Source organism: Pleurodeles waltl, chromosome 2_2, assembly GCF_031143425.1.
Source record: "Pleurodeles waltl isolate 20211129_DDA chromosome 2_2, aPleWal1.hap1.20221129, whole genome shotgun sequence".
NCBI classification, from domain to species: domain Eukaryota; kingdom Metazoa; phylum Chordata; class Amphibia; order Caudata; family Salamandridae; genus Pleurodeles; species Pleurodeles waltl.
In genome coordinates this window covers 867,076,719-867,103,673 of record NC_090439.1, presented here as the reverse complement: position 1 = coordinate 867,103,673, position 26,955 = coordinate 867,076,719, and the positions used below count along the sequence as shown (strand labels likewise).

General features: G+C 45.8%; 1 protein-coding gene across 1 annotated transcript in view; it reads right to left on the bottom strand.

Annotated features, from left to right (window-relative positions):
• The window catches only part of MTDH (metadherin), a 282,822-nt gene that overhangs the window by 146,167 nt on the left and 109,700 nt on the right, over positions 1 to 26,955 (bottom strand). Inside the window, exon 6 of the mRNA XM_069220519.1 lies at positions 14,163 to 14,252. Within this exon, the coding sequence (XP_069076620.1) occupies positions 14,163 to 14,252 (90 nt within the window). The remainder of the gene's footprint in view (positions 1 to 14,162; positions 14,253 to 26,955) is intronic.

Below are 26,955 nucleotides of genomic sequence, written 5' to 3'. Positions count from 1 at the left end.
TATGGCAGTAGTAAACAAACCTTTTCCATTTACTTGCATAACAGTGCCTGGTGGATGGCCTTCTGGCCTGTTTTATGACTTCCATACATTCTTGGGTAAGTTGTAAGTGCCCGAATTCTAGGATTTCAGGAGCCAGATTGCTAGATTCAGCGATGCTGGATCTGGGTGTCTGATCTTTTGGTTGTGCTGTGTCAACAGATCTGGCCTGTTGGGCAATTTGATGCAGGGTACCACTGATAGGTCTAGCAGCGTTGTGTACCAGGGTTGCCTTGCCCAAGTTGGTGCTATCAATATGAGTTTGAGTTTGCTTTGACTGAGTTTGTTTACCAGGTAAGGAAGGAGAGGGAGAGGAGGAAAAGCGTAAGCAAATATCCCTGACCAGTTCATCCATAGGGCATTGCCTTGGGATTGTTTGTGTGGGTATCTGGATGCGAAGTTTTGGCATTTTGCGTTCTCCCTTGTCGCAAACAAGTCTATCTGAGGTGTTCCCCAGAGTTTGAAATAAGTGTTCAGAATTTGGGGGTGAATTTCCCATTCGTGGACCTGTTGATGATCTCGAGAGAGATTGTCTGCGAGTTGATTTTGGATCCCTGGTATAAACTGTGCTATTAGGCGAATTTGGTTGTGAATTGCCCAATGCCAAATTTTTTGTGCTAGCAGGCTTAACTGCGTGGAGTGCGTCCCCCCCTGCTTGTTTAGATAATACATTGTTGTCATGTTGTCTGTTTTGACGAGAATGTATTTGTGAACTATTATTGGTTGGAAGGCTTTTAGTGCTTGAAAAACTGCTAGAAGTTCTAGGTGATTGATATGCAGTTTTGTTTGATGTACGTTCCATTGTCCTTGTATGCTGTGTTGATCGAGGTGTGCTCCCCACCCTGTCATGGAAGCATCTGTTGTTATTACGTATTGTGGCACTGGGTCTTGGAAAGGCCGCCCTTTGTTTAAATTTATGTTGTTCCACCACAGAAGCGAGAGGTAAGTTTGGCGGTCTATTAACACCAGATCTAGAAGGTGACCCTGTGCTTGAGACCACTGTGATGCTAGGCATTGTTGTAAGGGCCTCATGTGCAGTCTTGCGTTTGGGACAATGGCTATGCATGAAGACATCATGCCTAGGAGTTGTAATACCATCTTTGCCTGTATCTTTTGTGTTGGATACATGCGTTGTATGATGGTGTTGAAATTTAGAATTGTGGACTTGGAGTGGCTACTCCCTTTGATGTGTCTATTATGGCTCCTAGGTATTGTTGTACCTTGCGCGGCAGAATGTTGGATTTTGTAAAGTTGACGGTGAACCCGAGTTTGAAGAGGGTTTGTATGATCTGATTTGTGTGATTTGAGCACTGTATGAACGAATGGGCCTTGATTAGCCAGTCGTCCAAATATGGGAACACATGTATTTGCTGCCTTCTTATGTGTGCAGCGACTACCGCTAGACATTTGGTAAAGACTCTTGGTGCGGTTGTTAATCCGAAAGGCAGTACCTTGAATTGGTAATGTATTCCTTTGAATACAAACCTTAGGTATTTCCTGTGCGATGGGTGTATTGGTATATGGAAATAAGCATCCTTGAGGTCTAAAGTTGCCATGTAGTCGTGTAGTTTTAGCAATGGCAATACTTCTTGTAGTGTGACCATGTGGAAGTGGTCTGATTTGATGAAAGTGTTCACTACTCTGAGGTCTAGGATTGGTCTCAGTGTTTTGTCCTTCTTTGGTATCAGAAAGTACAGTGAGTAAACTCCTGTGTTTATTTGTGTGTTTGGCACTAATTCGATTGCATTCTTTTGCAATAGTGCCTGCACTTCTATCTCCAGGAGATTGGAATGGTGTGTTGTTAGATTTTGTGCTTTTGGTGGTATGTTTGGAGGGAATTGTAGAAATTCTATGCAATAACCATGTTGGATAATTGCTAGAACCCAAGTGTCTGTAGTGATTTTCTCCCATGCTTTGTAATAATGACCTATTCTTCCCCCCACTGGTGTTGTGTGGAGGGGGTGAGTGACATGTGAGTCACTGTTTAGTAGTAGGGGTTTTGGGGCTTTGAAATCTCCCTCTATTTCTAGGGAATTGCCCTCCTCTATATTGTCCCCGAAAACCTCCTCTATACTGTCCCTGGTAACTGGACGGTGTGGCTTGTGAGGTGCTGGCTTGTGTGCTTTGACCCCGAAACCCCCCTCGAAAGGGCGTTTTACGGAATGTGCTGTAATTCCCTCTGCTCTGCGGGGAGTAGAGTGCGCCCATGGCTTTGGCAGTGTCTGTATCTTTTTTGAGTTTCTCAATCGCTGTGTCCACTTCTGGACCGAACAGTTCTTTTTCATTAAAAGGCATATTGAGAACTGCTGGTTGAATCTCTGGTTTAAATCCAGACGTTCGGAGCCATGCATGCCTTCTGATAGTTACAGATGTATTAATTGTCCGTGCAGCTGTATCTGCAGCGTCCATGGAGGAGCGTATCTGGTTGTTGGAGATGGTCTGTCCCTCTTCAACCACTTGTTTTGCCCTATTTTGTAAGTCCTTGGGCAGATGTTCAATAAGATGTTGCATCTCGTCCCAGTGGGCTCTGTCATAGCGCGCAAGTAGTGCCTGGGAGTTCGCGATGCGCCACTGGTTTGCAGCTTGTGCTGCGACTCTTTTACCAGCTGCATCGAACTTGCGGCTTTCTTTATCTGGGGGTGGTGCATCTCCAGATGTGTGAGAGTTGGCCCTTTTCCTAGCTGCTCCTACAACGACAGAGTCTGGTGGCAGCTGTGTAGTGATGAAAACCGGGTCCGTAGGAGGCGGCTTATACTTTTTTTCCACCCTTGGTGTGATTGCCCTACTTTTGACCGGCTCCTTAAAGATGTCTTTTGCGTGCCGGAGCATACCAGGGAGCATAGGCAGGCTTTGGTATGAGCTGTGGGTGGAGGAGAGTGTGTTGAATAAGAAATCATCCTCGACCTGTTCTGAGTGGAGGCTTACGTGGTGAAATTGTGCTGCTCTAGCCACCACTTGAGAGTACGCGGTGCTGTCTTCTGGTGGAGATGGCTTCGTAGGGTATGCCTCCGGACTGTTATCTGACACTGGGGCGTCATATAGGTCCCATGCGTCCTGATCTTGGTCACCCTGGCTCATGGTGGTGTGAGCTGGGGAGTGTGATGGAGTTTGTGCTGGTGAAACGTTAATCACGGGCGGAGGAGAGGGTGGTGGTGTAACTCTTTTCACCACTTTTGGTTGTGGTGTTTGTTCCGTCTGGAACTCCAACCTTCTCTTTCTCCTAATGGGGGGAAGGGTGCTTATTTTTCCTGTCCCCTGCTGAATGAAGATACGCTTTTGCGTATGGTCTACATCAGTTGCTTGTAGCTCTTCCTCAAACCTATGCTTCTGCATTTGGGAGGTTAGCGAGTGCTCTTCTGTATAAGAGCCTGAAGCTGGGTCGCTTGCAGTCTGTTTCGGCATCGAAACTTTGTCTGCGTGTTTTTTCGGCTCCGAGGTGACTTTTTTCCTTTTCGGGGCCGAAACCTCTCGGCGTCGATCTGTTTCGGTGCCGCTGTCTCGGCGTCGAGCCGTGTCCACACCGGCATCTCGGTGTCGAGGCTTGTCTCCAGCACTTTCTCGGTCCCGAGAAGGCTGCGTGCCGGTGTCTCGACCGGAGTCGGACGATCTCGGCACTGTTTGGGCCTTTTTCGGTGCCGACGGTCGGTCACCGATTTTATGGGTCGAGCCATGGCCTGGTGGCAGTGGCGTCCCCTGGGCCTTGTAAATGTTCCTTTGAGTGGATTTCGACGTCGTACTCACGGTTTGTGTATCGTCGAATCCTTCGGAGTCTGAGTCTTGGATCGAGAAAGTACCTTCCTCTTCTTGTTCCTCGAACTCCCGTTGGGCTGTCGGAGCGGACGCCATCTGAAGTCTTCTGGCTCGACGGTCTCGGAGTGTTTTTCGGGACCGGAACGCACGACAGGCCTCGCAGGTGTCTTCGCTGTGCTCAGGTGACAGGCACAGGTTGCAGACCAAGTGTTGGTCTGTGTAGGGGTATTTATTGTGGCATTTGGGGCAGAAACGGAACGGGGTCCGTTCCATCGGCGTTCTTCAGCACGCGGTCGGGCCGACCAGGCCCCGACGGAGGATCGAAAAAACTACCCCGAAGGGCACCGGAGCTCTCCGATCTTCGATGCGGTGTGGAATCTAAGTACGCCGATCCCGAACGCAACAATACCGACGAAAATCTTCCGAAATTAGCTAATTTTCCGTTCCGAAACTCGGAGCGACAGGAACACGTCCGAACCCGATGGCGGAAAAAAAACAATCGAAGATGGAGTCGACGCCCATGCGCAATGGAGACAAAAGGAGGAGTCACTCGGTCCCGTGACTCGAAAGACTTCTTCGAAGAAAAACAACTTGTAACACTCCGGCCCAACACCAGATGGCGAGCTATTGCAGAACATGCGTATCTACAGCGACAGATGCCATCGAACAAATACGTTTCTGCATATGGTCTACATCGGTGGATTGCAGGTCTTCCTCAAACCTATGCTTTCGCATTTGGGAGGTCATTGATTGCTCTTCTGTATAAGAGCCTGAAACTGGGTCGGTTGCAGGTTGTTTTGGCACGAAACCCTGTCTGCATCTTTTTTCGGCTGCGAGGTGACTTTTTTCTTTTTCGGAGTCGAAACATCTCGGCGTCAATCTTCGTCGGTGCCGCTGTCTCGGTGTCGAGCCGTGTCTACACCGCTATCTCGGTGTCGATGTATGTCTCCAGCACTTTCTCGGTCCCGAGAAGGCTGCGTGCCGGTGTCTCGACCGGAGTCGGACGGTCTCGGCACTGTTTGGGCCTTTTTCGGTGCCGACGGTCGGTCACCGAATTTATGGGTGGAGCCATGGCCTGGTGGCAGTGGCGTCCCCTGGGCCTTGACAATCTTCTTATGAGTGGTTTTCGACGTCTTACTCACGGTTCGTGGATCGTCGAATTCCTCGGAGTCCGATTCGTGTATCGAAAAGGTTTCTTCCTCTTCTTGTATCTCGAACTCTCGGTGGGCTGTCGGCGTGGACGCCATTTGAAGTCTTCTGGCTCGACGGTCTCGAAGTGTTTTTCGGGACCGGAACGCACGACAGGCCTCGCAAGTGTCTTCACTGTGCTCAGGTGACAGGCACAGGTTACAGACCAAGTGTTGGTCTGTATAGGGGTATTTGTTGTGGCATTTGGGACAGAAACGGAACGGGGTCCGTTCCATCGGCGTTCTTCTACACGCGGTCGGGCCGAGCAGGCCCCGACAGGGGATCGAAAACTACCCCGAAGGGCTCCGGAGCTCTTCGATGCGGTGTTGATTCTAACTACGCCGATCCCGAACGCAACCATACCGACGAAAATCTTCAGAAATTTAGCTGTTTTTCCGTTCCGAAACTCGGAGCGACAGGAACACGTCCGAACCCGATGGCGGAAAAAAAACAATCGAAGATGGAGTCGACGCCCATGCGCAATGGAGACAAAAGGAGGAGTCACTCGGTCCCGTGACTCGAAAGACTTCTTCGAAGAAAAACTTGTAACACTCCGACCCAACACCAGATGGCGAGCTATGCAAAACATGCGTATCTACAGCGACAGATGCCATCGAACATGTTAATTACACCAAGGCACCCACAGACCACTGTTAGCTAAAATCCATGCTGTGTAGCGGATGGGCTACAAGATACCACAATCTGGTAATAAGAGACATGGACCATACCAGACATCCTTGTGCTTAAAGGTACTGGCAAGAGTGGCATCTCCATGTGCTTCTGAGAACAGACCAAAGAGTCAACGGTTCATGTTAGGCAGGGAAAAAAAACCAGTCTCCATGCACCATAAAAAGGAGCTTGTCTTCTGTTTTAAAGGAACCCAAGGTATCTGGCAATGTCAGAGTTTGTTTTTATGGCTAGTCAATATGACATTCAAATAGATGCTCACCGTCAAATGCCTTATCTAGTATGAAACGCTGTGCCTCAGGGAGGAAAGGAAAGATACTGAGCATAGCCAGCGCTTGCGCCTTAAGGATTACAGCAACTGCAATTTGCTAGAAGCCTCTGGTGCCTATGTCCGAGCCCTATCAATCACTACTGCCGCTGCTTTAACACCTTCTTTCAGGATGGATTTTGCTTTCTGCTTCTTATCTTATCAGTTGAAGATCCAGGAACAAGAGGCTTTTTTAAGCCGTAAAGTGCAATAACATAGCATCTTTCTTTCTGAAATTAATGTTAATTACTCAGCTCATGGTAGTATTGACTTTGGAAGCCTGGAAGTTACAGAAAATGCAAATCACCTGTCTACATTTGCCCATCACCCCACAACAGCAAGAGCATTAGCAGTGTTGATGGCTGTTGTTGTAAGTCTGGACAATCTCCTGCCAAAGTTGACAATTTTTCAGCCTTATCATCCTGGAGCGATTATGCAGGGCAAGGGAAGGTTCTGTGAGCGGCACTCTGCTGCCTCCATAACCACAGAGTCTTTCTGTAGGTGGCCTATGAAGCATGCACAAATATTATCAGGTGCCCCATGTTTTTTGCGCCCTGAAGAGAGCCATGGCAGAGAGAGATGCTAGCCCTTGCATTATTCTGACTCGTACCTGCTAAATGAAATCACCGATGGCAATCACTTTGATATAGTGCTGCCTTAAAAATCATTAAACAATATATATATATATATATATATATATAATTTTTTTTAAACACATCAGTCTAACTATGAACGGAAATTGAAATCTTTAAGGCTCTTTTGACCAGAACATGAAAATGAGCAATGTCATCTGGCCAGGAGTCCACATGTGGTGGCACTGGCTCTGATGTTGTCTGTGATATGTATTCATCCAACCAGTCAGGCTGATCTTGAGGTTGTTTTGGCATTCACCTTCTTCACCCTCATCATTAAAATGTAGTGGTTGCATGCATTGGTGACTGTGATTAGGAGGATGTAGTACTATTTGAGGAACAGGAGTTGCACTTTGTGCTGTTCAGCATGCTGTTGTGGCTGAGACAGGTGACCTGCATAATCAGGTGGACGTGACAACCTGGTATAGTATTCTGACATTTAAAGCAACTAATAGGATTCACTAGGACCATTATCATAGGCAGGTCCCCATACAGTTACTCCTCATTAATATCTCTTTGAGTGACCACAATGAGTACTGTCATTTCTTTGCTGTGAGTCATCTCGTGATTGTCCTCGAAATATCTTAAAGGCTGCTGTTCCTCAGGCCCTCTTCATTCATAAAGCTCCTCATCCTCAATATACTCCAGGCCCTTTAGAGAGTTGAGTAGCTGTTCAAAATGGATCCTCATCCTACAACTCCCTTTTGGTGTTGAATGGTTTCTTGGGTAAACAAAGCAAGACCTTGTTTGGGAGATGTATCTCACGGTTTTAGAGATGTTAACAATGCAACCAATGGTTTCACAGCTTGGCTGGTACCAGATGGTATGAGCACGACTGTCTAGTTGATGATGGTTTACGATTCAGCTCAGTGAAGAAACAGTGATTTTTCTCTAGTGCGTCAGCAGTGATTGCAGTCTGATTAAGTTAATGGTGCAGTCTTAACAATGCCTTGAAAGAGTTTCTTTACAAGAGGAACACCAGAAGGTATTTTGCAAGCCCTCTCTGGCTGCCTGCAGACTACCTTCAGACCTTATTGGGCAGGTCGCTAGATACCTATGGGTATGATTTTGCCGATCTAGTATTCTGAAATTTTTATATGACCCTGGGCCATTTAATGTTTTTTTTTTTTTCCCCCAGGGGAAGATTCCTCACCCGAAGGAATGACCTCCAAAACCGTTTTAGCCTGGAACTACAGGAGTAGGCAACACTGATGCTTGTTAATAGTTTTAGTGGAAAAAGTATGGCAAATCTTTCAATCTTTGGTCATAGAAAATAGATGCGAGCTTCACGAGGTTCGGCAGCATAACGTTTATTATCGCCCCAATAAGCACAGGGTCTACATAGTTTTCTTGAATTCTGCCAGCCTAACCACAAAATGAAACCTATTTCAGCAAATTATCACCACACTAACTTCACAATAGCAAATGCTGTAGGTCGAAGTAGTATTCAATAGTAGGTGAAAAGTTTGGTTACTCAGCAGAGTTCTACACAGTGATACTTCCCTTGCCACGCATGCTTGCTTCTGAGAGTGATGTGTGCCTTCACCTCTTTGGTTGAACTTCGAGTCACTACTAATGATGTGAAAGGGCTGTTAAATCAAATATTTTCCAATATAATTTGCCAAATCAAAAAGTTATAAAAAGTATCAGGTTAGATCGATGTACTTTTGAGGGGCACCAGATGCAAAACCTTTTCTATTTAAAAGGAATAGGAAGTTCCAGTGGAAGGACATCTGATTTCTTTCAAAACGTTCATGCAATTTACTGGAAGATTTATAGTTCTGTATTGCAAAAGTTCAGGAGCCAAGTTCCCAAGCTCAACTATGGCAGGCTGTGGTGCAGGATCTGGCCTCAAACTTAGACACGCAATTCGGTCTGAATGACAGTCTTCTGTGCCTGTTCTGAGCAGTGCAGAAGGTCAGTACACTATCAGTGCCATGGCCACTCTGGAGTGAAGAAAATCCTCCTCATCTAGTCGTTTTCCTTTCTGCTCAGCACTAATGGAATGGAATCAGAGGAAATGCGTCAAAGGTCTTTTACCAACTGATCAAAAATGTTCCCGAAGCGTGCCTGGTTGGTATTTTAATGGATATGTAATTTGGGCATTTCTCTTGTTCTCTGCATTTGCGAATATGCAGACTTATGACCAACCACATCCCCGCCCACCCATCCTCCCCCTCCACCAGTCACTTCCAGGCACTGTCGCAACATCACATCCGCAGACAGGCGTTTGGAACAAGAAAGATGCAGGGTGGCACGGAGTCCATTACAGATTTAATCGGAGGGGTCATCAGCAGTTTCATCCTTAAAGGTTTCTGATAGTGCTGACAGATAAGACAGTGTCTCCGATCCGAAGGACACCTTCTTGACGACAGCATACTAGGACTGCCCACATGTATTGGATAGAATGCTCTGGATTCACCAGAGTGATTCACCCACAGCCACTGCTGATGTAACAGTCTCAAAATGACACTGAGCTCCTTGAGGTGCCTTTCTAAGTCAGCTGTCCAACGAGGGACAGACTGCTAAGCATTTAAGTCCAGGCTGAAAGGCAGGACTTGTACTCATTAAGGACACTGCGCAATGGAATTCTCAAAAGAATGTAATGCTTTTCAAATGATTGTGATGTGTAACAATGCCTAGGGCACACATCCAATGCCTCTGATGGAGCTCGGGGTACATCTGGTAGACTACAATATACAAATTGTTGCTCTTCATGTAGTTCTCTATTGCCCTGAGGTCTAGTATAGGACTGTACATTCCTCCTTTCTTTTAAACCGGAAAGTAATAGTAGACGCCACTTCATTTCAGGGAAGATTGGCCACTTCCACAGTTTCTTTGATCAGAAGAAGACTTCCACTCTTGGCAACTTTGTTTTGTTTTGCTAATGAATTACCAATCTAAATACCCTGAGGTGGGGTTTGTGGAAAGTGATACTGCTGAGGTGGTACTTGAATTTCTTTTAGGAGCTATCAGTAGAGAGGGGTTCCCAGAGACATTGGTCACCAATAACTATGTTTACTTCACTACTGGGTGAAATGTCTCAATTCTTAAAAACTAACACACACATAACAATATGCAGGTCAGAACCACTCTGTATGACCCTCAGTGCAATGGCATCGTGGGACATTTTAACAGGTATTTGAAAGAAACTGTCAATCTAGCCATGACAGGCAAAATTCCTTTTGCTGTCACATGTTGTGAAAGAAAGAAGGACAGTAGTCTTCAAACTTGGGGTAAGCCCCCTGTGGGGTACTCAAAATTTTCCTAAGGGGCTGCACCAGGCTTTAGCCAAGCGAAGCATAACAGGGCTTTGTTTTAAGCTGAAAAAACATGAGCAGCATTAAACTGATCTGTAACATGCCATCATTAGCATGTTTTGTCATTCATATCCAAGCTGGGAAAATGTGTCAAAAGGGAAGGGACGCCAAATACTCTTCAAAAACTCCCACTCCACACCCACTTCTAATAATCACACTGTGGATACTTTTACATGTTAGTAAGGCCTGCCTGACCAGAATAGAATGTTTGGCATCAGGTATTTGATTACATTTTTTAAAACAGTAACAACACTTAACTGCAATGTTTAAATAAGCCTAGACATATTGAAACACTGCCACCTGAATACAATAATTGTGAAAAATTCAGAGGGGGGGGCCCTGATATATATGTTTTCCACTGGGGGAGGGAAAGGGGTATTAAAACGTTTTAAGACCATTGCTGTAGACATACAGAATTACCCCTCACTCTGTTACTGGAGTGTTACCTTTATTGATGATGAAGAGCAGACAATCCACATCAAAACCTCGTCCAAGATAGTTCAAAACAAGGTTTCATACTAATGATTGTGCCCTATCTAAACAATCTTGATAAGATAAAGGCAAATTTCAGATCTAAACAGGTAAACTCAAAGAAAAGGTATGATTTCATGCACAAGATCTCTCCATCTAGATTTGCTCTGGGTGATTACATAAGGATTTGTTTAGGCAGGCGTGTGATTAAGAAAAAAAGCCAATATTCCAAACCTCTTATAGTAATTAAGATCAATACAGGCGGTGTCATCACCCAAAAAGGTAAGTGTTGGGGCTTCATGGGATTGTCAAACTGTAGGAAGGGTGTTTTCCTGGTATTCAAAAGCAATTGCCTGGCTATACAAGCAATGACAATGAGGAGTGTGATATGCCCTCCTCTGGTTTATCTTTCGACATTCTTGAAGATAAATATAGAAGCGTGAATGAATCTGTAGATAGAAGGTGCAATATATCCGAACACAAAAACAGAACCAGTGAGTTTAGCCATGGGTCCATGATCAACAATGAAGGATGTGTTGCGGACAGAGTGAATAATGTTTCTAGGTCAAGGTTTCCATCATCTTAAATTTTTTTGATTATAGTAGTTCACATAAGAAAGAAAATGTGCTTTATAATGGAGTATACCCTGACATATTCAATCAAAGCAACTTTAGATGGTATTGGATGTTGTCTAGGGTTGGATGAAGGGAGCAGATGACCAAAACATCAAAACAGCAATTATGTACCGTATTCAACACCTTTCTGCCAGTTATTATTTTCCACTATACTAGATTGCAGATGGTTCCATCTATTGGTCGCTGCTCGACTGGTATTCCTGCTGCAGCTGCTGTTGGATGCCTCTTCCTTGTGTGGTCTATCAAGTTTGAAAGGATTTTTGAAGAGGATGGTGCAGGTGGTAATGCTGCAGCCGTTGATAGTCTTGAACCCTCTGCTGCTGGTAACATCTATCATAAAACTTGCATGAATGATTCCTGTACCCGATGCAATTTTCAAGGCCAGTTGTCTTCAGTGTATCCAACTCAACCTTCATGAGCCGCAGTCAGTGGTTCTAGAAAAGAGAAGGCTTAAAAGCCTCTGGACAGCCCTGTGATTTTAATACAGTAAGGTGGAGTCAAGAAGATCAACAAAGAGACCATGACTGGTAGCCAAGGGTGGCTCAGTAAGCAGTAGCTCGAATACCTTTATTGGAGTAACTTATCTGTTTTCTCAGGGAAGCTTTTATTGACCCCACAGGAGAGATTCCCAGAGACCCATCATACCCACTCAGCAGGGCAGTGTCACTAGCTCCTTTCATGACAGTCACTGATGTTCCGCAGAATTTTCTATTAATCGCATCTATTTTCTTGTCTTTCCGGAGGCACCAAAGAGGATGGCAAAGCAGTCACTATAACGGAATCAGAAGCAGAATTTGCATGTAAGAAGAGATTAGCTTGTTCAGGAGCCATCTACTTCTGTGAACCCGCTAGAGCAAACTTCGCTGAAGCTTGAGTGAGGAACAACTTCCCGAATCAAAGGCAGCAAAGAGTGTGCAGAAGATTGATGGTGCAGTTTTTCAAAGATCACTGAGGTGTTTGGCTAGGTCGTTGGGTTACTACGTTAAGTAGCATTCGTCAAGAAAACGTAATGGAAGGTGATAACATCTATAGGCAAAACCCTTGCAGGCAAAGAGTTGAAGAGGACTGGATAGTATTACTGGATGGACGAGTAAAATCGACAGAATAGTTGCGATGCAGAGATAGACAGTCTAGAAAAATGCAAAGATCTAGAGCAATGCAAAGATCTTTGATGTCTGAAGTAATGACGTAATAGTGTATGTTGACATGAATGACAATTTCTACTTAACCGAGGAGTTCTAGAACACGGTAAGAGTTCTGGACCTCCTTTAAAACCTCAGACTCCAGACGCGCATCAGAGGGCCTCTGTGGAAGGCAGTAGTAAAACCAGATGTAGTGCCAGAAGAGCAGCTGTAAACGATGCAGACAATATAGGCTGAGTGAGGAGCAAACCACTGTTGCAGGTAGCCCAACTGAAGAGGTTGCATTGGAGAGTGAGCTGAGCCAAAGATAAAGTTGCTGCTGGTGAGATCTCTCTGGACAGTTATTAAGACTACCATACATGGAACCCTCTTTTTTGTGCAGAGCCACTCAGTAGAAATGTGGAAAGATCGGCTTGTGGAGGAATTCTTCGCGTTTTCGGTTGACCCTTTCTTGAAGGCAAGTACCTTTGACATAATAGACAGACTTCAAACAGGTGCGTTGTTTTTTTCTTTTGGATATTGTCTCCCCAACAGGGGTCCTTAGTAATAGTGCAAGTACAGGAGATAAAAGGAACACCCTCTCTACTTTCCTCAGGCCTTCTGGATGCTGCCACTTCATGCCTGTATTGGTCTTCTTGAAGTCCACAATGCAGAATCGTCTCTGTTCTTCAAAAGGTCTCCAATCTTCATACAGAATTCAAAAGGAATCTGGACAATGAGAAATGGGACTAAAGACAATACAGATTGCATAAGGGTTTGTTGGGACCTTCTTTGTTGCACAGTTTGGAAACTTCACAAAAGATTGCATTTCATGAAGTGAAAATATTTTTTCTAATCAGAAAAAAGAAAAGGCATGTTGCCTGACCCAAAAGACATTAAGAGAAGCTGTTTTGAAAGGTTTAGAAAGGTTCCCCAAAGGAAAAAAAAAAGTTCAAGGTCAGTGATCCAGAATCTTATCAACAGGAGCCAGAAAAAAAGAAACAACCGACAACTGCTCTCTACACAGCATGCTTTGATACTGGTGGTTCCATGAAAGCAGTGGGTGTTTTCCCTGCCTTTCAGGCTTCAGCATTAGGCTACATTGTCCCTGGTTTCATTTATCCTTTTGCTAAAAAATATTTGTGAAAGTGTTCTAATCACTTGGTTATTCTAACAAATAAGTTTTTTACAATTTTATTTGTTAAAAGTAAATGGACAAAAAATGGCCAACAAAGCCATTCATATGCTGTTATAAAATACTTCTGATTGAAAAAAATTGGGCTATTAAAAAAATCCTGTTTAAACATACTTTTGTAAAAATATGTTCCAGGATCCAGAGCTTGGGTGGAAAAAATTCAGTGTTTGTGACTAATCATGAAGATAACTTGGAGTTTGTGCTGGTCCATCAGTCCTAACCCAATACCTATTGAGCAACTTGCTCTTGTAAGGTTGTAAATTGGCTTTTCTTGTTCGCACATTGGAATTCCACATCTAAGATGGGCTACTCTGCCTATATCAAATGCTTGGAGAGTCGGCCTCTCTAAAATCTGTCTATCAGATCAAGATCATGTTCATGCGGTTTCCTACTTTTGAGTGAAACAGTTGAAAGGTTTTGTTCCTCCCCAAAAAATCTACTTAATATTTCGGTTTTTATTTAATTTTAGTCCTTCAGTAAAACAGGATTTATTTTTGGTTATTCAGCAAATGCAGCCCAGAAAATATATTTCAAGTAAATATATTCTCCTGGCACACATTTTAAGCATTCTCATGACTGGATTTTACTGAGTCATTGAGATGGACATGGTTTATCTAGGCAGGTATTGCCACAAGTTAATGTCAATGCTGTCTGACTTTTCCCTGCATCTCCATACGTTACAGCTAAATTGGCAATGCAGCTTATTATGCTTGCAGTGGGTGGACAGGTGCGCACGGAGTTCGGAAAACTGATATCCCAGGTTTGCAAAGTTAAAAATCATTCATGCACGTAATCTCATTTTAAACAATTACCAACCTACCAGTAACTACTGGATTTATGGCGAGAGAAGGGAACGAAGCAGAACTATTTTCTGAGGTGTTTATTCTTCCATCAACAGCAGACCAAGCAGCTGCAAAACAGAGACAATATTAAGATTAGTTCATAACATCAAGAACATTAGTATCCAATCTGTCCCAGGGACTAATAACAATAGCAAGGTTGTCAGATCCCCTTCCTACCAAACGACATTCAATTCCATACTAATACAGATTAGGCACTACAAATGCTAATTAATGATAAACAGAAGTGGAAAATAAACAGGTGTGTAGGAAGTTGGCTCTGTATGTGCTATTTCAAAGTAAGGAATAGCATGCACAGAGTCCAAGGGTTCCCCTTAGAGGTAAAATAGTGGTAAAAATAGATAATACTAATGCTCTATTTTGTGGTAGTGTGGTCGAGCAGTAGGCTTATCCAAGGAGTAGTGTTAAGCATTTGTTGTACATACACATAGACAATAAATGAGGTACACACACTCAGAGACAAATCCAGCCAATAGGTTTTGTTATAGAAAAATATCTTTTCTTAGTTTATTTTAAGAACCACAGGTTCAAATTTAACATGTAATATCTTGTTTGAAAGGTATTGCAGGTAAGTACATTAGGAACTTTGAATCATTTCAATTACATGTATACTTTTCAAGTTATTCACAAATAGCTATTTCAAAAGTGGACACTTAGTGCAATTTTCACAGTTCCTGGGGGAGGTAAGTGTTTGTTAGTTTTACCAGGTAAGTAAGACACTTACAGGGTTCAGTTCTTGGTCCAAGGTAGCCCACCGTTGGGGGTTCAGAGCAACCCCAAAGTCACCACACCAGCAGCTCAGGGCCGGTCAGGTGCAGAGTTCAAAGTGGTGCCCAAAACGCATAGGCTTCAATGGAGAGAAGGGGGTGCCCCGGTTCCGGTCTGCTTGCAGGTAAGTACCCGCGTCTTCGGAGGGCAGACCAGGGGGGTTTTGTAGGGCACCGGGGGGGACACAAGCCCACACAGAAATTTCACCCTCAGCGGCGCGGGGGCGGCCGGGTGCAGTGTTAGAACAAGCGTTGGGATCGCAATGTAAGTCAATGAGAGATCAAGGGATCTCTTCAGCGCTGCAGGCAGGCAAGGGGGGGCTTCCTCGGGGAAACCTCCACTTGGGCAAGGGAGAGGGACTCCTGGGGGTCACTTCTGCAGTGAAAGTCCGGTCCTTCAGGTCCTGGGGGCTGCGGGTGCAGGGTCTTTTCCAGGCGTCGGGACTTAGGTTTCAGAGAGTCGCGGTCAGGGGAAGCCTCGGGATTCCCTCTGCAGGCGGCGCTGTGGGGGCTCAGGGGGGACAGGTTTTGGTACTCACAGTCGTAGAGTAGTCCGGGGGTCCTCCCTGAGGTGTTGGTTCTCCACCAGCCGAGTCGGGGTCGCCGGGTGCAGTGTTGCAAGTCTCACGCTTCTTGCGGGGAGATTGCAGGGTCTTTAAAGCTGCTCCTTTGGATAAAGTTGCAGTCTTTTTGGAGCAGGTCCGCAGTCCTCAGGAGTTTCTTGTCGTCGTCGAAGCAGGACAGTCCTCAGAGGATTCAGAGGTCGCTGGTCCCTTTGGAAGGCGTCGCTGGAGCAGAGTTCTTTGGAAGGCAGGAGACAGGCCGGTGAGTTTCTGGAGCCAAGGCAGTTGTTGTCTTCTGGTCTTCCTCTGCAGGGGTTTTCAGCTAGGCAGTCCTTCTTGTAGTTGCAGGAATCTAATTTTCTAGGGTTCAGGGTAGCCCTTAAATACTAAATTTAAGGGCGTGTTTAGGTCTGGGGGGTTAGTAGCCAATGGCTACTAGCCCTGAGGGTGGGTACACCCTCTTTGTGCCTCCTCCCAAGGGGAGGGGGTCACATCCCTAATCCTATTGGGTGAATCCTCCATCTGCAAGATGGAGGATTTCTAAAAGTTAGAGTCACCTCAGCTCAGGACACCTTAGGGGCTGTCCTGACTGGCCAGTGACTCCTCCTTGTTGCTTTCTTTGTTCCCTCCAGCCTTGCCGCCAAAAGTGGGGGCCGTGGCCGGAGGGGGCGGGCAACTCCACTAAGCTGGAGTGCCCTGCTGGGCTGTGACAAAGGGGTGAGCCTTTGAGGCTCACCGCCAGGTGTTACAGCTCCTGCCTGGGGGAGGTGTTAGCATCTCCACCCAGTGCAGGCTTTGTTACTGGCCTCAGAGTGACAAAGGCACTCTCCCCATGGGGCCAGCAACATGTCTCTAGTGTGGCAGGCTGCTGGAACTAGTCAGCCTACACAGACAGTCGGTTAAGTTTCAGGGGGCACCTCTAAGGTGCCCTCTGGGGTGTATTTTGCAATAAAATGTACACTGGCATCAGTGTGCATTTATTGTGCTGAGAAGTTTGATACCAAACTTCCCAGTTTTCAGTGTAGCCATTATGGTGCTGTGGAGTTCGTGTTTGACAAACTCCCAGACCATATACTCTTATGGCTACCCTGCACTTACAATGTCTAAGGTTTTGTTTAGACACTGTAGGGGTACCATGCTCATGCACTGGTACCCTCACCTATGGTATAGTGCACCCTGCCTTAGGGCTGTAAGGCCTGCTAGAGGGGTGACTGACCTATACTTGCATAGGCAGTGAGAGGCTGGCATGGCACCCTGAGGGGAGTGCCATGTCGACTTACTCGTTTTGTTCTCACTAGCACACACAAGCTGGCAAGCAGTGTGTCTGTGCTGAGTGAGAGGTCTCCAGGGTGGCATAAGACATGCTGCAGCCCTTAGAGACCTTCCTTGGCATCAGGGCCCTTGGTACTAGAAGTACCAGTTACAAGGGACTTATCTGGATGCCAGGGTCTGCCAATTGTGGATACAAAAGTACAGGTTAGGGAAAGAACACTGGTGCTGGGGCCTGGTTAGCAGGCCTCAGCACACTTTCAATTGTAAACATAGCATCAGCAAAGGCAAAAAGTCAGGGGGCAACCATGCCAAGGAGGCATTTCCTTACAAGGTGTTTAAGATATTACTTTGCATTTTATAATTATGGAGGCCGCTGAAGTGGTAAACTAACCAACGCCTCCATCCTCACAACACCCTCAATGTGGATTTAGACAATTTTTTGCTCATTTTTAACCTGCTGTTTTGGGATGATGAAGTATGCTTTCCATGTGGACCATGCTCAAGCAAGCAGTGCACAACTATTTAAAAAACAGGCAATAATTTTTCTTTCTCAAATGGACATCATCCAAAAGGACCCTTCCAGCTTTAGACCTGCATTCTTACTCTGAAACAGACAACCTCTTGAAAGCAGATTCTTTTATAGGCAACTGACGTTGTTCATCACGCCCTGCTGGATAGGTATGGGGAGAGGGATGTTACAGAAATGAGGGGAAAGACAAATTATGCTGCACTCATCTTCAGTGGTTTTTGTAGGCAGTCTCAATGCCAGGCCTTAACTCCAACCTATAACCATAACATTTGGGGGTTACTCCAAAGGTTCTGAAAGTCACTGAGTCTTTTAAAAATCTGTATTAAGCCTCTTCCTTATTTTACCAGCTTGACAGCCTCCCACATTCACATGCATAGAGACAGTCATATTTTCTTTTGGCTAGGTGGTCATTTTAGAGGCCCTATTAGAGATCATTATGAGGTTCTAGCAAAATACGGTGCACATCTGGAAATGGATGGAGAGCAGGTGGCTTAAGTTTAACTTTAACAAGGGCAAGTGCTGGTTATTATCAGGGGTCCACAAGTCCTGTTAAACTATGTGCTTATCCCAAGTCTGTTTCAACCATAAAACATCTTGGCTTCAACATGAATAACTCATTTTCGGTGTTAGCTAGTATTCCAGGCTGGTTTATTTACAACTGAATATTTACACTACAACCTGCTTTGTCATCTGTAAACTGGATTATGATAGATATGGAAAATGTCACTTACCCAGTGTACATCTGTTCGTGGCATGAGACGCTGCAGATTCACATGCTTTGCACATCCCGCCATCTAGTGTTGGGCTCGGAGTGTTACAAGTTGTTTTTCTTCGAAGAAGTTTTTTCGAGTCACGAGATCGAGGGACTCCTACCCCTTCGGCTCCATTGCACATGGGCGTCGACTCCATCTTAGATTGTTTTCCCCGCAGAGGGTGAGGTAGGAGTTGTGTATTACAGTAATAGTGCCCATGCAATGGAGTAAACATGTATGTACATAATGTAGTTTAAGGTGATATATTTACAAATTTACAAATGTTCAAGATCAACTTCGAAACGGCTACAGGCTCCCGGTGAGGCGGGTGGGCGCATGTGAATCTGCAGCGTCTCATGCCACGAACAGATGTACACTGGGTAAGTGACATTTTCTGTTCGATGGCATGTGTAGCTGCAGATACACATGCTTTGCATAGACTAGTAAGCAGTTATCTCCCCAAAAGCGGTGGTTCAGCCTGTAGGAGTTGAAGTAGTTTGAAACAAAGTTCGTAGTACTGCCTGGCCTACTGTGGCTTGTTGTGCTGTTAACACATCCACGCAGTAGTGCTTGGTAAACGTATGAGGTGTAAACCATGTGGCTGCCTTACATATCTCAGTCATTGGAATGTTTCCTAGAAAGGCCACAGTGCACCCTTCTTTCTAGTTGAGTGTGCCTTTGGTGTAATAGGCAGTTGTCTCTTTGCTTTGAGATAACAGGTTTGAATGCATTTAACTATCCATCTACCAATGCCTTGTTTGGAAATTGGATTTCCTGAATGAGGTTTTTGGAAAGCAACAAATAATTGTTTTGTTTTCCGAATTTGTTTTGTTCTGTCAATGTAGTACATTAACGCTCTTTTGATGTCTAATGTATGTAGTGCTCTCTCAGCTACAGAATCTGGTTGTGGGAAGAACACTGGTAGTTCTACTGTTTGATTCAAATGGAACGGTGATATGACTTTTGGTAAAAATTCTGGATTTGTCCGTAGAACTACTTCATGCTTGTGTATTTGAATAAATGGTTCTTGTATGGTAAATGCTTGGATTTCACTTACTCTTCTTAGAGATGTGATGGCAATTAGAAATGCAACTTTCCATGTTAAATATTGCATTTTACATGAGTGCATGGGCTCAAAAGGTGGACCCATGAGTCGTGTTAAGACAATGTTGAGGTTCCATGAAGGAACTGGTGGTTAGCTTGGTGGTATAATTCTTTTTAGGCCTTCCATAAAGGCTTTTATGACTGGTATGGATAAGTTACTTACCTGTAAATCCTAGTTCTCTTCCAGGGGTATCCTCATCAAAGTCATAAACATTGAATATTCCCGCCCTTGTGCGGGGACCCCGGAGCATATATAAAATATATACACATTATACATGTGTAACAAACAGTCATGCAGGCTATCATGTTAAAAACAGGCTAAAATGCTTTATTATTTATTTATTTATTAAGTTTTTTTTTTTTTTTTTTTTAAATACTACAATAGAGCATAAATAAGTACCCAAGCTCCTAAAACTAGGCTTGGGGAAGTAAGCAGTAGCAAACTCTAGTGAAAAAATAGAGAAAACTGCATTGAAAAACAATGAAGCATTCTTAGCCAATAGGCTGCATGTAGGTTAACACAGGAGAACCATAAAAACTTTGGCACTGTGCCTTTAAGACCCTGAGCACCTCCAGTATCCCACCATGCCTCAGGGGTGAAGGAAAGGTGACAGTTGGTTCACAGTTAGGTCAGTTCTTTTTACGGTGACAATTTGTATAATTGAATCAAAATACTGTCTGTCCTGCACTTCCAGTAGACGTGAGTCCGGGGAGGAGGGTGGGTTGTTTATGACTTTGATGAGGATACCCCTGGAAGAGAACTAGGATTTACAGGTAAGTAACTTATCCTTCTCTTCCAGGGGATCCTCATCAATAGTCATAAACATTGAATAGATTAGCAAGCCCATCCCTAAACCTAGCGGACTGTCCGATAGAAGTGCAGGAATAGACATGTCTTACGCAAATAAATTCCTTAGAGAGGCCTGCCCCACTTGGGCATCCGCTCTTGCATCTGAGTCTAAACAATAATGTCTTGTAAAAGTATGGACAGACTTCCATGTAGCAGCCTTACAAATCTCAGATATAGGAACATTGTTAAGGAGAGCAGCAGTAGCCGCTTTTCCCCTTGTGGAATGCGCTCTAGGCCGCGCCAGCAATTGTCTATTAGCTAGCTGGTAAGTATTAACAATACAAGAGACTATCCATCTTGATATTGTTCGCTTAGATGCTGCTTCTCCTGTCCTTAAATGACCATAGTTCACAAACAAGTGGTTAGAGTGTCTAATCGATTTTGTCTTGTCCAGATAAAATTTCAGCACTCTTTTCAAGTCTAATGAGTGCAATGCTTTCTCAGCCGGAGTTTCCGGATTGGGAAAGAACGTCAGTAAAGTTATGGTCTGATTAATATGGAATTCTGACACCACCTTCGGAAGGAAAGATGGGTGAGTTCGTAGAACTACTCTATTGTCATGAAAAACCGTGTACGGTTCTTTTGCAGACAAGGCCTGGATCTCACTGACCCTCCTCGCTGAAGTAATGGCCACCAGAAAAGCCGTTTTCCACGTAAGGTGTTGTAAGGAGGCCTTATGGATAGGCTCGAAAGGAGGGCCCATAAGTTTTGCTAGGACTATGTTCAGTTCCCACGGAGGAGAAGGCCTCCGAATTGGCGGAAAAACTTTCTTCAAACCTTCTAAGAAATCCTTGACTACAGGTTTCGTAAAGAAGGATTCCTGAGAAGGTGACTTGCGATAGGCAGTAATAGCAGACAAATGTACCTTAATAGATGATACCTGCAGACCGGATTTCGCTAGGTGAAGCAAATAGGACAGTATGACGTCCTCCTGCGCCCGTATGGGATTATGGCCTTGCTGACAGCACCATATGTAGAATCTCTTCCACTTAAAAGCGTAGGAACGCCGCGTGGAAGGCCGTTTGGACTCTTTCAAGATGTTCATGCACTCCTGCGAGAGTCCTAGGTGCCCATACTGCAGGAATTCAGGAGCCATGCTGTTAAGCTCAGAGAGGGTAGGTTGGGATGCAGAATCCTGCCCTCCATTCTGCTCAGAAGATCCGGTCTGCACGGCAGCCTCCTGTGAGGTTTTTCCGACAGGTTGAGGAGATCCGTGTACCACAATTGCCGAGGCCATTGTGGTGCTATAAGAATCATTCTGGTCCTGGATCCGTAAAGTTTGCTGATCACTGCCGGAATGAGGGGAATCGGAGGAAAAGCGTAAAGAAATGTCCCTGACCAGTCGATCAACAGGGCATTCCCTCGAGATCCTGGACGGTAGAACCTGGATGCGAAGTCTGGGCATTTCCTGTTTACATCGTCTGCGAAGAGGTCCAGTTGAGGCCGACCCCATTGCGCGAAGATGTATTCTGCGACTTCGTCGTGCAGGACCCAATCGTGAACGTCCTCCAGGTGTCTGCTTAGAAAGTCTGCTTCTACGTTCTGCTGACCTGGCAGGTGAACTGCTGTGATTGACATTCCTCTGGCCAGGAGCCAATGCCATATCGCTTGGGACTCTCGTGAAAGGGGTAGGGATCTCGTTCCCCCTTGCTTGTTCAAGTAATACATCGTGGTTGTATTGTCTGTCTGTATCAATAGAGTTTTCCCCTGAATTAGCGGTGTGAAAGACTTGAGAGCCAGATGGACCGCTCTGAGTTCTAGCAGATTGATGTGGTACTGCTTCTCCTTGTCTGACCACAGACCCTGCGCTTGAAAGGGACCCAGATGAGCCCCCCATCCCTGAAGAGACGCATCCGTTACCAGAGTGTCGGATGGAAGTACCTGGTGAAACGGAGCGCCCACTGACAGGTGAGGTCTGTGCATCCACCATCTCAATGACTGCAGTGCTACCTCCGGTAGCCGCATTGTGTCTTCCCAGCGACCTGTTCTTTGGCTCCAATTGGCCTCCAATGCCTCTTGGAGGGGTCTCATGTGGAGTCTGGCATTTGGGACAATAAAGATGCACGATGCCATGGAGCCCAGTAGTGATGTCACCTGACGTGCCGTAGGTGCGCTGGCTCTCAACAGGTCCTGGCACTTCATGTTTATTGAGGACAGTCGTTCCTCCGAAGGATACACTTTTTGTAGTTCTGTGTTTATGATAGCTCCTAGGTAGTGAAGACTCTGCGTTGGAGTCAAGGTTGACTTCTGGTAATTGACCTGAAGACCTAGAGCTTCGCAAACTCCTAGTACAATGTCCCGATGGCTTCTCGCCTGCTCCGGAGAAGAAGCCTTTAGTAGCCAGTCGTCTAGGTATGGATATATGTATATCCTTTGTCTTCGTAGATGTGCCGCCACCACTGCCATACATTTCGAGAAAACTCTTGGAGCAGATTTCAGGCCAAAGGGTAGAACCCTGAACTGGTAATGCTGTAACGCTATTCGAAAGCGCAGGAATTTTCGATGCTTTGGAGCTATTGGGATGTGGAAATACGCATCCTGTAGGTCGATGGAGCACATCCAGTCTCCCTGATGCAGTTGAGGGAAAATTTGGTGAAGCGCTAGCATTCTGAACTTCTGCTTTCTTATGTATTTGTTCAGCAGTCTTAGATCCAGGATTGGCCTGAAAACGCCCTCTTGACCCTTCTTTGCTACTAGAAAGTAACGGGAGTAGACCCCCTTTCCTCTGTGGGCAGGTGGAACCCTTTCTATGGCATTCTTTCTTAGGAGGGCGAGAGCCTCCTTGCGTAGCAAGGTGAGATGAGCCGAATTGTGTTTGGTTGGTGGCAAGTGTGGTGGAGGCTGCTTGAAAAGGAGAGAATAGCCATGTTCGACAATATTGAGCACCCATTTGTCTCTTGTGATAGAGTGCCACTCGTGAAGATGAGCAATAATACTTCCCCCCACCGGAGTGGTGTACAGTGTCGAGGGAAGCGAGACTTCATTGCTTAGTGGGTGCTTTTGGAGTGGACTGTTGAGGTCTACTTGACCCTCGCTCCCTTGTGTTTCTTCGTTGAAACAGAGGGCGTCCCTGTCGTTGCTGAGACCTTTGCGACCAATGAGGGGTTTGAACCCTCTGTTGGAAAGGGCGTCTATCGTACGGTCTGTACCTCCGCCTGAAATCTTTCCTTCTTTCGAGGCCTACTGCCTTCATGGTATCCACCTCGGTCTTCATGCGGGCCATCTCTTCGTCTGCATGGGCACCGAATAGAGAATTCCCGGCAAATGGGAGATTCAGGATACGTTGTTGTGCCTCCTGTTTCAAGCCAGTGAGCCTCAGCCAGGAAGATCTCCTCGCACAGATACCATGTGCGTACCCATGAGCCGCCAAATCCGCCCCATCCGCTGCCGCGCTGATAACGTGGTTAGATACCAGGCATCCTTCCTGTAGAATCTCTTGGAAATCTTGCCTGTCTTCTCTGGGCAGTTTTTCTGTAAATCTACTGAGGGAATCCCACAGAGAACGATCGTACCTGCCCAGGAGCGCAGACGCACTAGAGACCTTCTTTGCTGAAGCCGCTGTCCCGCACATCTTTCTTCCCAGAGAGTCTAAATGCCTGCTCTCTTTATCCGGGGGTACCGTGGATGAAGATGCCACCGAGTGGGTCTTTCGGGCGGCAGCTATGATCACTGAGTCTGGTGGCGGATCCTTCCTAAGGAATAAAGGGTCTTGCTCTGGAGCCTTGTACTTTTTAAGAATCCGAGCCGGGGCAGACTTAAGCGAGGCTGGGGCCAGAAAAGTGTCCATGGTCGGCTGCAACAAACCAGGCACTAGAGGCAGCAACTTTTTCGACGCTGATCTCTGTTGTAGCGTCTCAAAGATGATTGATGAGGAGGTAGACGGTTCGGGAACCTCTATATTGAGTTTCTGCGCTCCTCTTAGCAACACCTCGTTGAAAGTGGTTATGTCATCCACTGGTGAGACTCTAGCAGGTGGTGAATCTGTAAGAGTAGGTGAGTAACGCCTGACAGAAGAACCTGATGAAGACCAAGAGGGTGATCTTCTTCAGCGCGACCTGGATCTCCGTTGAGAGCGAGATCTGCTGCGGGACGCTGAAGCCGAGCGTCTAGGCCTCGCGGTCGGCTGTTGAGGAGCTGAACGAGCCCGTTCTGCCCCGGCTGTCGGCGATGGCGTTCTTGGCGGGGAGGCAGTGGGTGAATACATTCGCGAATATAGCGAATCTGGGGAGGCCGCTGGTCTGTTGAGGCTCTCCAGCCATCTCGGAGATAGGTTGATGGGCGAGACATGCCCAGGAGATGCTCTTGACCGAGAAGAGTCGCTCGGTATGGAGACCACTGGAGACTGAGCCTTGTCTGGTGAGGGGCGATGTTCTGCTCCCTGTTGGACAGGTAAAACCTGCGTCGACGTCGATGGCTGTTTCGACGTCGAAGGATGCCCAGTCGGTTGGTCCTGCCTCGACGTTGATTTCCTCGACGTTGAGTGCCTTGACGTCGAACGGCGTTCCTTGGACCTCGACCTGCTCGCCGTCGTGTGCCTCGACGTGGAGCGATGGGAGGTTGACGGCGGATGTTTCTCGTGCCGTCGTGGAGATCTCGACGTCGTGTGTCCTGACGTCGGGGGCGCACAGCCTTTGGCGGTGACCGGACATGCCGGCGATGGCTCGACGTCGATCGGCGGGCTGCCGTCGACGGAGACCTGCCCCTGCTCTGATGTTCCCTCGACGCCGTTCCCTTCGACGTCGGGTGTGTCGCCGTCGACGGCGATCTATGCCGGTGGGACGGTGGTAGCGACGACGTCGACGGTGAACAAACAGGTATTTTCCTACCTGTCGATGTCGACCGGGCCATTCTCCCCTGAGAATGGCCTTCTGGATGCTTGGGGAGTGAGGAGGACGATGTTCTTTTCCTCTCCTGAAGCCCATGAAGTCGGATCTTCTCTCTGTCTTTCAGAGTCCTCCTAGACATGTTCTTACAGAACTTACAAGTGTCAGGGCAGTGACTCTGAGGCAGGCACACTATGCACAGAGAGTGGGGATCTGACTGGGCCTTCTTCTTCCCACAAGCAGGGCATTTGACAAAAAGAGAAGGCATTTTTCTGTCAGAAAAAACCTTCCTAGCTCAGACAAAGATGTTACTTGTCGAGTGAAAAGTGAAAAAACGCTTTTTTTAAAGAATTTTTCTGAGGAAAACTCAGAAAAACTGAGAGCTCAATGCTCCAGGATCCTCTCAGAAGAAGCCGGAAAAAAGAACTGACCTAACTGTGAACCAACTGTCACCTTTCCTTCACCCCTGAGGCATGGTGGGATACTGGAGGTGCTCAGGGTCTTAAAGGCACAGTGCCAAAGTTTTTATGGTTCTCCTGTGTTAACCTACATGCAGCCTATTGGCTAAGAATGCTTCATTGTTTTTCAATGCAGTTTTCTCTATTTTTTCACTAGAGTTTGCTACTGCTTACTTCCCCAAGCCTAGTTTTAGGAGCTTGGGTACTTATTTATGCTCTATTGTAGTATTTAAAAAAAAAAAAAAAAAACTTCATAGAAATAAAGCATTTTAGCCTGTTTTTAACATGATAGCCTGCATGACTGTTTGTTACACATGTATAATGTGTATATATTTTATATATGCTCCGGGGTCCCCGCACAAGGGTGGGAATATTCAATGTTTATGACTATTGATGAGGATCCCCTGGAAGAGAACCTAAATAGTGAAGTTGAGTGGGAAATTTGCAGGTAAGCTGAAATTGCGGTAAGATGTATCTTAATGGATGAAAAAGCTAGTTTTGACTTTTACAAATGTAGCAAGTAGCTTACGATGTCTTTAGCAGATGCGTCTAAGGGTTGAATTTGATTATTATGGCAATAATAAACAAACCTTTTCCACTTATTTGCATAGCAATGTCTAGTGGTTTGTTTTTTTAGCTTGTTTTATGACTTCCATACATTCCTGTGTAAGGTCTAAGTGTCAGAACTCTAAGACTTCAGGAGCCAAATTGCTAGATTCAGCAATGCTGGATTTGGGTGTCTGATCTGTTGTTTGTGTTAACAGATCTGGTCTGTTTGGTAGTTTGATATGAGGCACTACTGAGAGGTCTAGTAGTGTTGTGTACCAAGGTTGTCTTGCCCAAGTTGGTGCTATGAGTATAAATTTGAGTTTGTTTTGACTCAACTTTTTTACTAGATATGGAAGGAGTGGGAGAGGGGGAAAAGCGTATGCAAATATCCCTGACCAACTCATCCATAACACATTGCCCATAGACTGATCTTGTGGGTACCTGGATGTGAAGTTTCGACATTTTGCGTTTTCTTTTGTTGCAAACAGGTCTATTTGTGGTGTTCCCCAATTTTGGAAGTAAGTGTGTAGTACTTGGGGGTGAATCTCCCATTCGTGGATCTGTTGGTGATCCCGAGAGAGATTGTCTGCTAACTGATTCTGAATCCCTGGAATGAACTGTGCTATCAGGCGAATGTGGTTGTGTATCGCCCAATGCCATATTTTCTGTGTCAGGAGACACAACCGTGTTGAGTGTGTCCCTCCCTGTTTGTTTAGGTAATACATCGTTGTCATGTTGTCTGTTTTGACAAGAATGTGTTTGTGGCTTATTATTGGTTGAAATGCTTTTAACGCTAGAAATACTGCCAATAGTTCTAAGTGATTTACGTGAAACTGTTTTTGCCGAGAGTCCCATTGTCCCTGAATGCTGTGTTGATTGAGGTGTGCTCCCCAGCCTATCATGGAGGCATCTGTAGTTATTACGTACTGAAGCACTGGGTCTTGAAAAGGCCGCCCTTGGTTTAAATTTATATTGGTCCACCATTGAAGCGAGGTGTATGTTTCGCGGTCTATCAACACTAAATCTAGAAGTTGACCCTGTGCCTGTGACCATTGTGATGCTAGGCACTGTTGTAAGGGCTGCATG